Here is a 12511-nt window from a genome sequence, read left to right on the forward strand (position 1 = left end):
GGACACTCAGCTACAGTGGTATTGTGGCTGTCAGTCTGAAGCTTAACCCCATAGGGGTCTGAGGGATAATATTTGAAGGCACAGAGCCAAGTGTCTACCTATGCAGAAGACTTCAGCTACGGTGGCCAGAGGGAACAGGAGCCAGTGGTGCTGTGGTGGGAGATCTGGTGCTAAAGTGGGCAGGTCATGGTAGAACTGACAGGTAAGAGATCAAAAGTCTCCCGGTGGCTCAGTCTGTGCTCACTGCTCAAGTTATATGGTGGGGCAGGGCGGCCTTCGGCTAAGTGATCGCTGGCCCCTGACCTCTGGTCAGACACACCCACGTAGGGGCAATAAAATCCTAAGCAGCCAGGGTTGGGAGGAAGAGAACCAGGCACCTGGACACTGGAATCTGCAGCTTCTCTACTCGCCTAGAGCTCCTCAGCACCGAGAGGGAGCCCCAGTCATGAAGAGGTGATGCCATGGCCCCTGGGTCCTAACTTTCCTACCCATAAAAGTTGGCAGCTGGGCACTGGCCAGGGTGGGCCTGGCTGTGTGGTTAGGGTCGCACTGGGTCTGAATCCAGGAGCTCTGGCTTAGAGATAGGCCTTGGGTGTCAGTCCATCCCCATCTGAAGCCTGATTCCAGGAGAGTATCTTAGGGGAACAAAGGGAGGAAGGATGAAAGGATGGAGGGAGGGAGGGAGGAAGGAGAGAGGGAAGGAGGGAGGGAGAGAGGGAGGGAGGGAGGGAGGGAGAGAGGGAGGGAGGGAGGGAGAGAGGGAGGGAGGGAGGGAGGGAGGGAGGGAGGGAAATACCCTCTCTTTTCTGTAAAACACTCACCCTCAGGCCTGTAATCCAGGATTTACCTATAAGAGCAGCCCTAGTGGCCCCCAGATATGCATGGGGGTGAGTTGTCCCATGGGGTCCCTAGGCCAGTAGAACATTAGATCCTAAAAGCCCCCTGGGAAGAGGCAACAATTCGAGGCTGTGATGGCCCAAAAGAAAGGGGACAGTGGCAGGGGAGGGGGGCAGGGGAATATGTAGCAGGCCTTTGAGGGCTGGTGGGAGTATAGGCAGGGCAGGAATCAGGCAACCTGAGAGTTGGTCACCCAGAAGCTAGGGCTTAATTTTCAGGGAGACCTGTAGGACCTGAATTATCATGGAGGTAGAGGAGAGAGAGGACAAAAGGCTAGCATGAGGTTCTCCATGTTCATCTCTCTGCCCAGCGTACAAATAGGCCTCTGTCTAGCGGCTCTAAGGTAAGACAGGGCTACTCAACCCTATCTGGCCAGATCCCCACCTGCTGTCTTTTGATCCTTAATGTAGTAGGAAGTTTTCTCAGGTCCTGCCCGGCCCTGCGGTCCTGCAGCCACTTAGAAAATAATCATTCAGAGGCTTAATATTAATTACCAATTGTATGGCCTATGGCAGGCCTCTTGCAAGCTAGCTCTTATACCTTAAATTAACCCATTTCTGTTAATCTATGTTTTGCCATGTGTTCTGTGACTTCACCAGTTTGCTGGCATCGTACTGCTCCTTTGGCTGGGGCTGGCGTCTCTCCTCCTGCCTGTCTCTTTCCTGTATCTTTGCTTGAATTTCCCTCCTGCCTCTAAGCTGCTGCCTTGCCGTAAGCCAATGCAGCTTTATTTATCAACCAATCAGAGCAACGCATATTCACAGCATACAGAAAGACATCCCCCAGCACCTATCACAAAGTGCTGAATCACAGAGAAGAGAGAAGGTTTCTTTGAGGCTTACACACACACACACACACACACAAGCATGCACCCCATGCACATGCATGCATACACATGCATATCATATAACATAAACACATGCATACTTCACACACATGAATACCTTTCTACAATCACATGTTCAGAAATACCTGCCATTCCTTCTGTCTGCATGATGGGGCTACTGGCCACCTGAGAGCCTTCTAGAAGTGACCCTACCCCCAATACCATGGCTTGTGGCCTCAGGGGTGTTGTGGCATGGCATTGCTAGGGCCTCCATCCATCCTGTCGATGTTGTCATGCACAGGTGTGTGCAGGCCCACATGTGTGTCCTTGTATGGCCTCTGGAATCCTCAGCACTGACTGCCAGTGTCCTGTCACAGTAGGATCTGCCTAGGGCATGGGGTATCTTGGCCCCAGGTAGAGAACTTGGCCTCGAGACATGGAGCAGGAGTGTGCCCTGAGTGTCTTGCTTGAATGTACTGCCTACAGGTCCTTTCCTGTGAGATCAAAGTCAAGATCTACCATTGGATCGGCAGGGACCTACCCTTGGTCTCTCTGTCCAAGACACATGCCACCAGCCCCAGTAGGTCTTGACTGGAGCATCAGGAGTTGAGGTGACCCCTCATCACCTCACATTCCTTCTCTGGTCCCTCAGGTTTCTCCTGGCCACCTGTCTGGTGGCTGTGCTGCTGCAGGAGGCAGGGGCAATTCCAGCACTCCAGGTATGCAGGGGCCCCTCTACCTCGCCCCATCTCTGGCTGCCAACCTCTGCCCCAGTTAGCATGGAGTATTGGAAAGGGCCTCTCTTTCTCCACCCCAAGCTGGGCAAGGAGAGGGGAGGCAGGGCAGAGGCCATGTGGTGAATGTGGTAGCTGCACCATGTGAGCATTGAGGAGGCGCCTCAGGAAGAGAAGGGCATGGACCCTTCTGGGGTCTAGTGGACCAATTTCCATGACACTCAGGTTACTAGGTGAGGATATGGGCTTCCATAACATCCAAGTGACCCAAAGGATATGGGTCTCCATCACACCCATGTAACCACATGGGGACGTGAATCTCCATGACACCCAGGTGATCCCAGGATGAGGGAACATGGTCCTCCATGGCACCCATGTTACCAGGTAGGGACATGGGTCTCTATGACACTCAGATGACCCCAGGATGGAAGGATATGGGTTTCATGACACAGATTAGAGGTGGGGACATGGACGTTGAAAACACCTCGGAAGACCCTGTGTGAGGTGAGTCTTCTCCATACTTAGCCTGGCATACTCACTGAGGGTGTGGTCTAGACTGCTAACAGAGGGCACAGTATGAAATGAACTGAGCTTGCTCTGGGCCAAGTCCACTCAGTCTGCACACGTGGCTGTGAAAGAGGATGAGGAAGGCCCACCCTTCTCAGCCATCCACAGTTTCTTAGAGCTGGTCACTTCCTCAGGGTCGTCCTTTGCGTCACTTCCCCTGGTACTTCGTCTCAAAGGTGTTAAATTCAGAGGAGCTGACTACCTTCTGGGCCACTAGCTAGGATTTGGGAGGGGCAAGCACAACTTTAACTGATGCAAAAATCCAGAGTGTAGTGAGAGTGCAGAGTCCAAGGTGAGCCCCAGGCACCTGCTAAAGAACTCTACTTTCTCCTAAGCTGGCTAGGTTTTCAGGTAGGCTGGCCATTCAGGGACAGGCTGGGGTCTTAAATTCCCTACCTGTAATCCTGATAGCCACAGTGACCTTTATTCCACTGCCTGTATGTGGGTCTAAGAGTGGCCTCTCCCTGGGTGTCTTCCAACCTTGGGCTACTAACTGGCAAAATCTCCACCTGTGACTTACTCTCCTAGGTCCCTGTCAAGACCAAAGGCAAACATGTGATCCTTGAGCAGGAAACAGAGAAGTAAGTGCCCCAGAAGGCAAGTGTGGCCTGGTGCAGTGGGGGATGGAGAACATGGCTGTTCAGAAGCTTTTAGGAGGTGATACTCAAATCCTACAGATGCCTCCTTGGGAGTTCCCTCCCGGGAGCCCCAGGCCATCTCCCAAGGACCCCAAGCCATCTCCCAGGAACTCCTGGTCATGTCCCCAGGACCCCTGGCCATCTCCCAGACTCAGTTCTCCCTGCAGCCTCCAATGAACTAAGTTTTAGAACAGCATACTATATTACCTCCCTCGCCCTTGAGGACCCTGCCCAGGGAAGGCTCTGACCTTCTCAGACCCCACCCCTGCACCCAGTGCTTTAGAGATGCTAGGGGCACAAAGCCATGTACTCGTCCCGGGTCTTACAGGGCAGTTGATAAAGTGGGTGGGTATGGAGTAGCTTCCCAGGTCCATCAGCTGCCGGGGGTGGGGGTGGGGGGCTGGCCATGTCTACCACCTGTGCGTGAACCTTACCCTACTCATGCTGGCAGGGTCCTGGGTGACAAAGCTGTGGAGCCCCCGGAGAAGGACCTCCAGCTTGGGGCACTGCTGCCTGTGCCCAAGCAGAAGCTTGCAGCTGCTGAGGAAAAGCGTTCAGGTCAGAGTGGGACCAAGGCCACATCATGGGGGCCATTTGGACAGAAGGCCAGCGAGGAGGAACTTGTGAGGGAGACTAAGGCCACATCTATTTCTGTCTCTCCCCAGACGCCAGGAGCTGGGTGGAGACTGAAGACATCCTGAGCCGTTTTCGGAACCCTCATTACGGTCCGGAACTAGATCTTGACAGCATCCACCATCCGATGTATGAGGAGGTCCAAGATGAGGAAGTACCCCAGCCATGGCCCCTGATGTATCGTCAGGTGCTCCAGGGGCCAGAGGAGGACCTTGACCACATCTTCCACTCTCTGGAGGACTCCGAATAGCCCTAACCACTCGCCCACTCCTGTTCTGAGGCCCAGACTGTTGTGACCACTGACTCTCTCCAGCTAGCAAAAATAAACACCTGCAAACAGGTAGAAGCCCTGAGTATCTTTAAGGTCAGCAGTCCCGGGGCACAGCAGCTGTGTTAGGAGGAAGAAGTATCACTGCCCTACTTACGGCTCACTAAAAGCTTTCTATGGAGCACAGGGTCTAGCTGACATTCAGCTCATGAACAGTTCTCCTCCTTGGGCCCATCTCTCTGCATGTGGGGACGAAGTGATATTATGTCAGCAGTCAAGTGTGGGAACCAGTTAGCAGCAGCAGTCTCAGCAGGGAAGTGAAACCTATCCTGGAATTCGCACAGAAGAGGCTGAGAAAGGAATATTTGATGAAGGGGCATGAGGTTAGGTGGGACTCAGGGTGATGAGTGTATAGGTACACAGGCACACGGTATCACATGTGTGTAGGTACACACATGCACAAACACACAGATAAAGGTTCAGACACATAGGTACAGGCACAAACAGGTACATGGTTACAAAGATGTATATAGGTGATGCACATGTGTAGTTGCACAGAGTATGTAGGTAGTTACATAAGCACATAGATATGGGGTGGCAGGTACATGGCTACATGTGTGCACAGGTCTAGGGGTATGTGGCTGTGCATATGCATGGGTACACATGCAGACAGGTACATAGGTAAACAGGTACACACAGGTGTAGGTGCTCAGAAGAGTGAGTCAGGACACATACTTTCTGTCCTAGTTTTCTGGGCAGCACTTGGATCTTTCTGGGGTGCCTGTCCACATGGCCTCACTCAGGCCTAAGCACCTAAGATGAATTACCTCACACATGGCATATAAGTACCAGGATGACTACCAATCCCACCCTTGCAGTGGGAGGGAAGCACTAGGGGCCACAGAGCCACACATTTTTCAGCTTAAGAGAGGCCATCAGCTCTCCATCCCAATGCACCCAAACCCCAAGCAGCCATGTAGGCTATTTATTGATCTCACACACCCTAGAACTCCATGTGTGTCTCATGTCCCCACCCCTCCAAGTACATGAGTGGGAGGAATGACGGTTCAGGTGCACCCCGGCCTCTAAGCCCCACGAAGCAGGAGCCAATGCTCCATCTCATAGATGAATCAGAGGTCTTCATATTACTTGAGTCCACTGCCCCCACACTACAGATGAGTCCACGTTATAGATAAATCTAGCGTCTCCACGTTACAGTCCAGCGTTCCAAGTCCAGGGTCCTGAAGATGAATAGCAAGGCTCTGACAGTGACCTCAGGCACAGCTCTCATCTCAGGGTATTCCGCCTGCCATCCTGGTAAGAATCTGAATCTAAATGAATCTATTCACGGTCCCTTCTCAGCAAAGCAGAGGTGCCAAAATCCTACCCAGGTCCCAGGTAGCACCAAATCCCACATAAGGACACCACAGGTGCTCTCCTTTCCCACTTTATCACTTCTGGCCCCTAGACTAGTCCTGGAAACATGCAGGTCTTCCCATGCACGGCAAATCCTCTCTAGAGACACTCTAGACTGACCCTGGGGTGCTTTATTAATTTTCTAGGCACTTCTCAATCCAGTAGTGTTGACAATAGAGATTATTACCAAACCTTTCATTCCTCCATCAAGTTAGAGATTCAGGTGCAGGTGGTCAGGAAGCAGTGCCCAGTGAGCACTCTGTCCAGTGCCAGTGAGGTCAGATCCATGGTTAAAATTTGAGCTGTCCCACCTCCATATCCCCTGGATCTAAGCAGAGGACCTGCAGATGCTGGGGTTCCAAGGGCCCAGTGTCTTATTAGGACCAAAAGCATCTACCTGCCCAGGATATTATTGTGGCCAAGTTTCTTTCCAGCTTTGCCTGAGCCAGGAAGCTCTGTGGGCATTAACTCCTAAAGCAGACCTGGGGCTGGAGAGATAGCTCAACCTTTTAGAGCACTTGCTACATCATAGGGCCTGTCTACTCACCTGCTGGACTCTTGGTTGTCTGCGGCGTTTGGCTAGTACCGACAAAGCTGCTATGAACATTCACCAAGAGTCTGCAGACACGTGGTGCAAACACATCCAAGCACTCAGTAGGGAAACTGTTTCAGGCCCTCCTAAGTTCCTCCCCTCCAATCTTGCTACTTCCTTCTGCAATTCTGAGCCCCAATTGATCCTTTACCACCTGGGACAACTGAGGATTCAAAGCTGGGAGCAGCGAGGTTGCATCTGAGTTCCTGGGCTTAACAGCTGCTCATGCATAGGTAGTGATGCTCAACCTGCCAAACATAGGCATGGTGGGATCCAGACCTCTCTGACCTTGAACCAGGGAGGACAGCATCACCCTCTCTAGCAGCTGAGCAGTCATCTCTGAGTGTTAGCATCCTCCCATCTAAAGTGTCCAGCCCAGCTCTGCCCTCTGGCCTAGAACTCAGACTGGCCCTCCCTACTCAAGAGTCACTGTGTGTCGCAACCCAAGGGGGCAATGCAGAAATTCTCAACCCCCACAAGCATCCAGTGCAACCACATCCAGCTCCCTGCTGTGCACCTTACCCAACATCAATGACCAGCCTAGCCCTTTGCCGAGACCCAGGCCACAGCCACAGACCCAATCCAGCTCTCAGGTTCCTACCCAGGCCTAGCTCCTGCCCAGCTCCCAGCCCTCAAAACCAGCCCCATGCTTTATTTCCCATGTGGATTCTCCACCTGAGGATTCAGCAAGGATGGGGAGGGGGTGCTTATTTGGAAGCTAATGGCCTCCCAGAAACTCACCACAAGACAGGTTTCCGAGTACAAAACCTTTAAAGATTGACAGTGACTGCTCTCCCCTCCCCCCTCAATTTCACAAATCAGGGAAGAAGGAAATCTCTGTCAGGGTCAACAGAGTCTCTCAAGATCTGCCAACCTCTTGACCCCCAGGCTGGGATCCAGGTCTGGGTGCTGTCAAGGGGTGGCTTGCTGATTGGGTTCAGGTGGTCTCTACCAGGGTCCGAGGTCAAGAGTCCCCTTCTTGAGGATGATGTTTCCATAGAGTGCCGTCTCCCTGCGGGAGGGTCAGGGTGCCGAGATTCTAACTTTGCCCTTTTCTGCTTCTGTCCCTCCTGCTCAACAATGTCCAGGAGCTCTGCCACCCAAATCCCTCTTTTCTTTCTGGACAAAGCAGAAGTGGAGGCAGTTCCCAGGGACCTGGCTAAGGACTTGCCCAAGTCACCTGGATGCAGCAGAAACTCACCCAGTTGCAACAACAGCAAATGCCTTTTTTGCACGTTCATAAAATTCAAATCTCTCTATCTTCATCAGAGCTTTCTGGAAGACAAAATGGCATGGTTGGAGAGAGCTTGCCTGAAAGTCCTCCGGGTGGACTCCTGAGCTGAGTACCCTATCAGGAAATAGTTAGGAGGTAGCAGCAACGGAACCCTTTGGTCCTCTAAGCTCCATTCCTCTGGTTCTCCTGATGCTCCTGGGGTCTCAGGGAACCAGGGACGAGGGGGCATCTTTCCTATCTCTGTCTGAGTCTGTGATGGACAAGGTGCCTGCCAGATGTGGACTCAGCTCAGCCAGCTTCTAGAGCAGCGGTTCTCAACCTTCCTAATGCTGCCACCCTTTAATACCGTTTTTCTTGTTGAAGTGACTCCCAACCATAAAATTATTTTCGTTGCTACTTCATACTACTGTTATGAATCCTAATGTAAATATCTCTGTTTCCTGATGACCCACATGTTGAGAACTGCTGTCTAGACCCTCTAAACTGCCCTGGAAGTCCCCTGCCCAGGACAGGAATCCTCAAGTTGGTCCTGCTCAGGCCTGCCAATGGCTCCTTAGGGAGAATGGGTGTGTCTTCTGCCATCTCCATGTCCATGGTTCCTTCTTCCTGAGCCCCCAGGAGACAGAGGGTCCCGTGACTGGGGCTGCACTCACCTTGCAGTCAGCTTTGAGCAGCAGGGATTCATAACGGTTCCATATTGGGGTCTGCAGGCCCCTCTCCTTGTCCCTGGGCACTAGTTCCATGACAGCAGCCTGGGGAGAGAGGGATCAGCTCTGTGGCCCTAGGCACCTCCGGGGCTCCTCTGAGGGAGGGTGCCCTTAGGGGACACGTGGTCATATGAAGTCTGGCAGAGAGGAAAGTGAGGCCCAGATCAGCAGCACAGCCTTTGCTCCTCACCGGGCTTTCCACATAGGTGTCCAGGGGCAGCAGTTCCAGCACAGCCTCCAGGAGCTGTGGGATGTCCAGACCTAGGAGGGCAGAGCTGGGGTCAGGCTTCTGCTCTCACCCTGACCTGTAAGCCCACCTGTCTAAAATCGTCATTTGTGGGCCACAGTCAGCAACCAGTCCACAGGAAGGAGGGGCCAGGACAGACAGGTCACAGAACCAGGACGGTGTCCGCCTATGGTGCTCACCATCTGCTCGGATCTCTACAGGCCCGCACTGGCAGATGGAGGAAGTAGGGAAGTTCGCATCTGCAAGAACTGAAGGGAGAGAAGGGGAAAACGGTTTCTAGTCAGTGCGGTTCTCCCTCCCAGATGGTCAGCTCACATGTCACAAAGCCACAAATCCTTGTACATTATCAGCACAGTCCACCATGTGGGATGTCCACATGCCCGGCCAGTATATCCCTTCCACTCCAGTTAGTGGGGACAGGTCATGGGTCACCCTATTATCCCAGTAGAAAAAAAAAATGAGGCAATGAAACCAGTGTCTGGAAGGAGGAACCAATAGTTTCACCCCAGCTTCTGGCTCTCCTGCCTTGCCCTAGGGCACCAGGCCAGGGACAGAGAACCCAGCAGACCTCAGGGCAGTCTGGGAACTACCCTGCTGCTGAACTTGGAACCTGATTTGCCCTTTTCAGAGTTCTGTGGCCTGGGCCAATGGTAGGCCTCAGCTCGGCTCTTTCCTGAAGCAGCTGGATGGCTTCCTGTTCCCAAGGGCAAGGTGACTATGGCAGTGTCCCCAGCCTTTCCTGGACCCTGCCGGTCAAGCGCTCCCGGTGTGGATCGCTAAGTGCTAAGAAGTCCGCACTGCCGGCTCTCTACAAGCTCACCAATTTCGTCTCCATGCCCCATCCGCGCAAGCGCAAATAGCAGCTCCGGGGACAGCACTTTCGGGATGCCCTTGAGCGCAACCATAGCTGCCGAACTGGTGGTGGGCGGGAGTTGTGGGCAGGGCGGTGTCACGTGGATTGGGGCGGGGCCAGACGAGAGGTGGCTCCAATATCTGGAGAGCCGCCGTTAGGCCCTTGGTTCTGGGGTGACGCGCAAATCTCTGAGGACTGGCAGATTGTGGGAAAGTTCAGGAAGTAAGTCCGTGTGGGAAGGACAAAAATGCCCGAGAAGCACCTTCGAAAACAGGTCAGGCACAGCCTTGGCCCTAGGATCTCTGGTGCCCCAGCCCAGATGGCCCTGGTATGGCCACTGCTGCCCAACTTGGTGGTAGTGATGTGTGAAGGGTTAGAAGTAAGCTTTCTGCTTCAGTCTGTGAGTGGCTTCATGGGATTAGGGCCTGTGCAGGAGGCGAGCCCGTATAGCGGCAAAACCAAACCAGAACCCCTAAATGGTGCTGGAGCCAGAGACCAAACAGTTTAAAATAGCCGAGAGTTCACCAGGGCTTGGAGGAGCTCCTTTTTGGGGGCAGTCTGTATACGTCCCATTGTCTTGAACTCTCTGGAGCCAAGGGCCCGCTTGAGGCTGGTGGCTGTGGGTGGGTTCCTGGCCTGCCGGGATGGAACCAATGAGAACCTAGCACACACAGGTCTGGGTGGGCTACGCTAGGCCCAGGGCTGACACAGATCTCCCACGGAGCATCTTAAACCCTGGTCCAGCTTTCAGAACAAATGGCTGCAGTATGTGCTCAGTGCACCCACAAAAATGAAACCAACAAGAGGTTGGGGAGACGACTCCTGGGGTAAGAGCACAGGTTCTCTTCCACAGGGCTGGGGTTTGGTGGCTCGCAACCACCTGTAACCCCAGTTCCAAGGGACCCATTGCCCTCTTCGGGCCTGAGTCACCAGGCACATGCATGGTATACAGACATAAATGCAGAGAAAACATTCATACTTTTTTTTTTTTTTTTTTTTTTTTTTTTTTTTTTTTGGTTTTTTAAGACAGGGTTTCTCTGTGTAGCTTTGCGCCTTTCCTGGAACTCACTCTGTAGCACAGGCTGGCCTCGAACTCACAGAGATCCTCGTGCCTCTGCCTCCCAAGTACTGGGATTAAAGGCGTGCGCCACCACCGCCCGGCCATTCATACATTTTTAAAAAGTTAAAAACAAATAACCAATGTTTCAATTGCCTCAGTTTCAAGATTTCCCCTATTGAGAGGTCACCTCCTTTTTTTGTTCCTTCTAGAATGTGGGTCAAGCAATGGCTAACACACACTTCCCTGTGTGCCCACGTTTAATAAGTGAACATTGGGACTGGAGAGATGTTTCAATGGCTAAGAGCACCAGAGGACCCAGGTTTGATCCCCAGCACACGGTGGCTCACGACTCTCTGTAACTCTAGTCTCAGGGAGTCCAGTGTCCTCTTCTTGGGGGAGAGTGGGCTTCATCAGGAGAAAGGCCCTGAGACTTTGCTTCCAGAATAGGTAGTTTTGGTTGAGCCGTGGGTAGTGACCATGCCAGTTACCATGGTCTGGGCTGTGTGTTAGCATCATAAAACAAACTCTGAATACTTGGATATGATGTATGTGTTCATCTGGAGTTTAGACAGGCCTCAACTATCACCCCTCAAGCCCTCCAACCCCTTGTTAGCTTGAGTCAGGATCTCACGGTGTAGCCCCAGCTGGCCTGAAACTTGCTCTGTAGACCAGACTGGCCTTGAACTCAGAGATCTGCTGGCCTCTGCCTTCTGAGTCCTGGGATTAAAGACTTTCCCCACTAGGTGCATTTTACCCAAATGCCCTGAGGTTCAGATGGAAACTGCTTCCCTATAGATCTCCATTCTCACACTGACAGGTGCTGAGGGTGCTGCGGAACAGCCCTGACGTCATACTGCCACAGCAAATAGGCAGTCATTTCCCCACACCGAAGCTCTGACAGAGCAGATCTTGGGACCCTGGGCACATCCCACTGAAATGCTAGGGCTAGTGTGGATGGTCAGCTGTCCTACTCTTGGTCCATGGTAGCCCAGACAATGCAAACCTGGGCATGGTCGTACGTATTAGCTGGCTGGGGGTGGTGGTATACAACCGTAGTCAGTTATCTGGAAGGCTGAAGCAGGACTGTCTGCACCCAGGAGCTCAAGACAAATATATATTGAGCAATATATTGAGATGGCTTCCAAAAGAGAGATCTATCACATTACTGTGAGAATGGCATGTCCTCATCTCAGCATAAAGCATCAGGCTTTTTCTGTTTTTGTTTTGTTTTGTTTTCAAGACAGAATTCCTCTGCGTAGCCCCAGCTGTCCTGGAACATAGTCTGTAGACGAGGCTGGCCTCGTAACTCAGAGAAAGTTTGCCTATGCCTCCCGTACTGGGATTAAAGGTGTGAGCCACCACTGCCCAGCAAACATCAGGCTTTAAACAAACGTACTACAGCATGAACAAACTCAGAGGGTATTTGTCTTAGTTTAGGCTTCAACACGCTACAACCTAACGGCTTGCTTCTCGCAGTTCTAGAGGCTAGAAGGTGAAGCAAGGCAGATTTGCTGTCTGGTGAAGAGAGACTTCCTGGCTCATCCTCATGCCTTCTCATTTCATCCTCAGAGGGAAGGGCTTGCAAGCTTTCCCTTGGGGGTCTGACAGACCCACTGTATGACCCCACTCACCTTCTAGCATTTTAGGACCACCACTTTTAGGATGTCAACATAGGAACTTGGTGGGGGATGTTGTTCATTTCCTTGTTCTGGTGAAATAACAAATACACAAAAGAACGAATACTCTAATTCCACTCCTGAGGAGCCTGGAGTCATCACCTTGTCATGGAAAGTAAAAATGCTGGTGCCAGGGGCTGGGGAGTGGGGGAGGGAGTCCGTG

The 12511-nt window shown here is 52.5% G+C and overlaps 2 protein-coding genes across 4 annotated transcripts; one reads left to right on the top strand and one right to left on the bottom strand.

Annotated features, from left to right (window-relative positions):
• The first annotated feature begins 355 nt into the window (after positions 1 to 355).
• Prap1 (proline rich acidic protein 1) lies at positions 356 to 4641 on the top strand. Its single transcript, XM_076554787.1, has 5 exons — positions 356 to 453; positions 2376 to 2442; positions 3553 to 3605; positions 4114 to 4220; positions 4328 to 4641. The coding sequence occupies exons 1-5, from the start codon at positions 446 to 448 to the stop codon at positions 4543 to 4545; spliced, it is 453 nt and encodes a 150-aa protein (XP_076410902.1). The 5' UTR covers positions 356 to 445; the 3' UTR covers positions 4546 to 4641.
• Positions 4642 to 7323: 2682 nt separating this feature from the next.
• On the bottom strand, positions 7324 to 12506 carry Fuom (fucose mutarotase). Of its 3 annotated transcripts, none has more exons than XM_042285643.2 (6): positions 12304 to 12506; positions 8939 to 9007; positions 8703 to 8773; positions 8459 to 8557; positions 7773 to 7846; positions 7324 to 7583 (listed from the first exon to the last, which is right to left on the bottom strand). In XM_042285643.2, the coding sequence occupies exons 1-6, from the start codon at positions 12311 to 12313 to the stop codon at positions 7520 to 7522; spliced, it is 387 nt and encodes a 128-aa protein (XP_042141577.2). In that variant the 5' UTR covers positions 12314 to 12506; the 3' UTR covers positions 7324 to 7519. The 3 variants fall into 3 exon arrangements, with proteins under 3 accessions (XP_042141577.2, XP_006987660.2, XP_006987658.2); XM_006987598.4 differs by lacking the exon at positions 12304 to 12506 and adding an exon at positions 9580 to 10515 and having other exon boundaries at positions 7324 to 7480; XM_006987596.4 differs by lacking the exon at positions 12304 to 12506 and adding an exon at positions 9580 to 10477.
• Between the last annotated feature and the right edge of the window lie 5 nt (positions 12507 to 12511).

This window comes from Peromyscus maniculatus, chromosome 1 (genome assembly GCF_049852395.1).
Source record: "Peromyscus maniculatus bairdii isolate BWxNUB_F1_BW_parent chromosome 1, HU_Pman_BW_mat_3.1, whole genome shotgun sequence".
In the NCBI taxonomy this organism is placed as follows: Eukaryota; Metazoa; Chordata; class Mammalia; order Rodentia; family Cricetidae; genus Peromyscus; species Peromyscus maniculatus.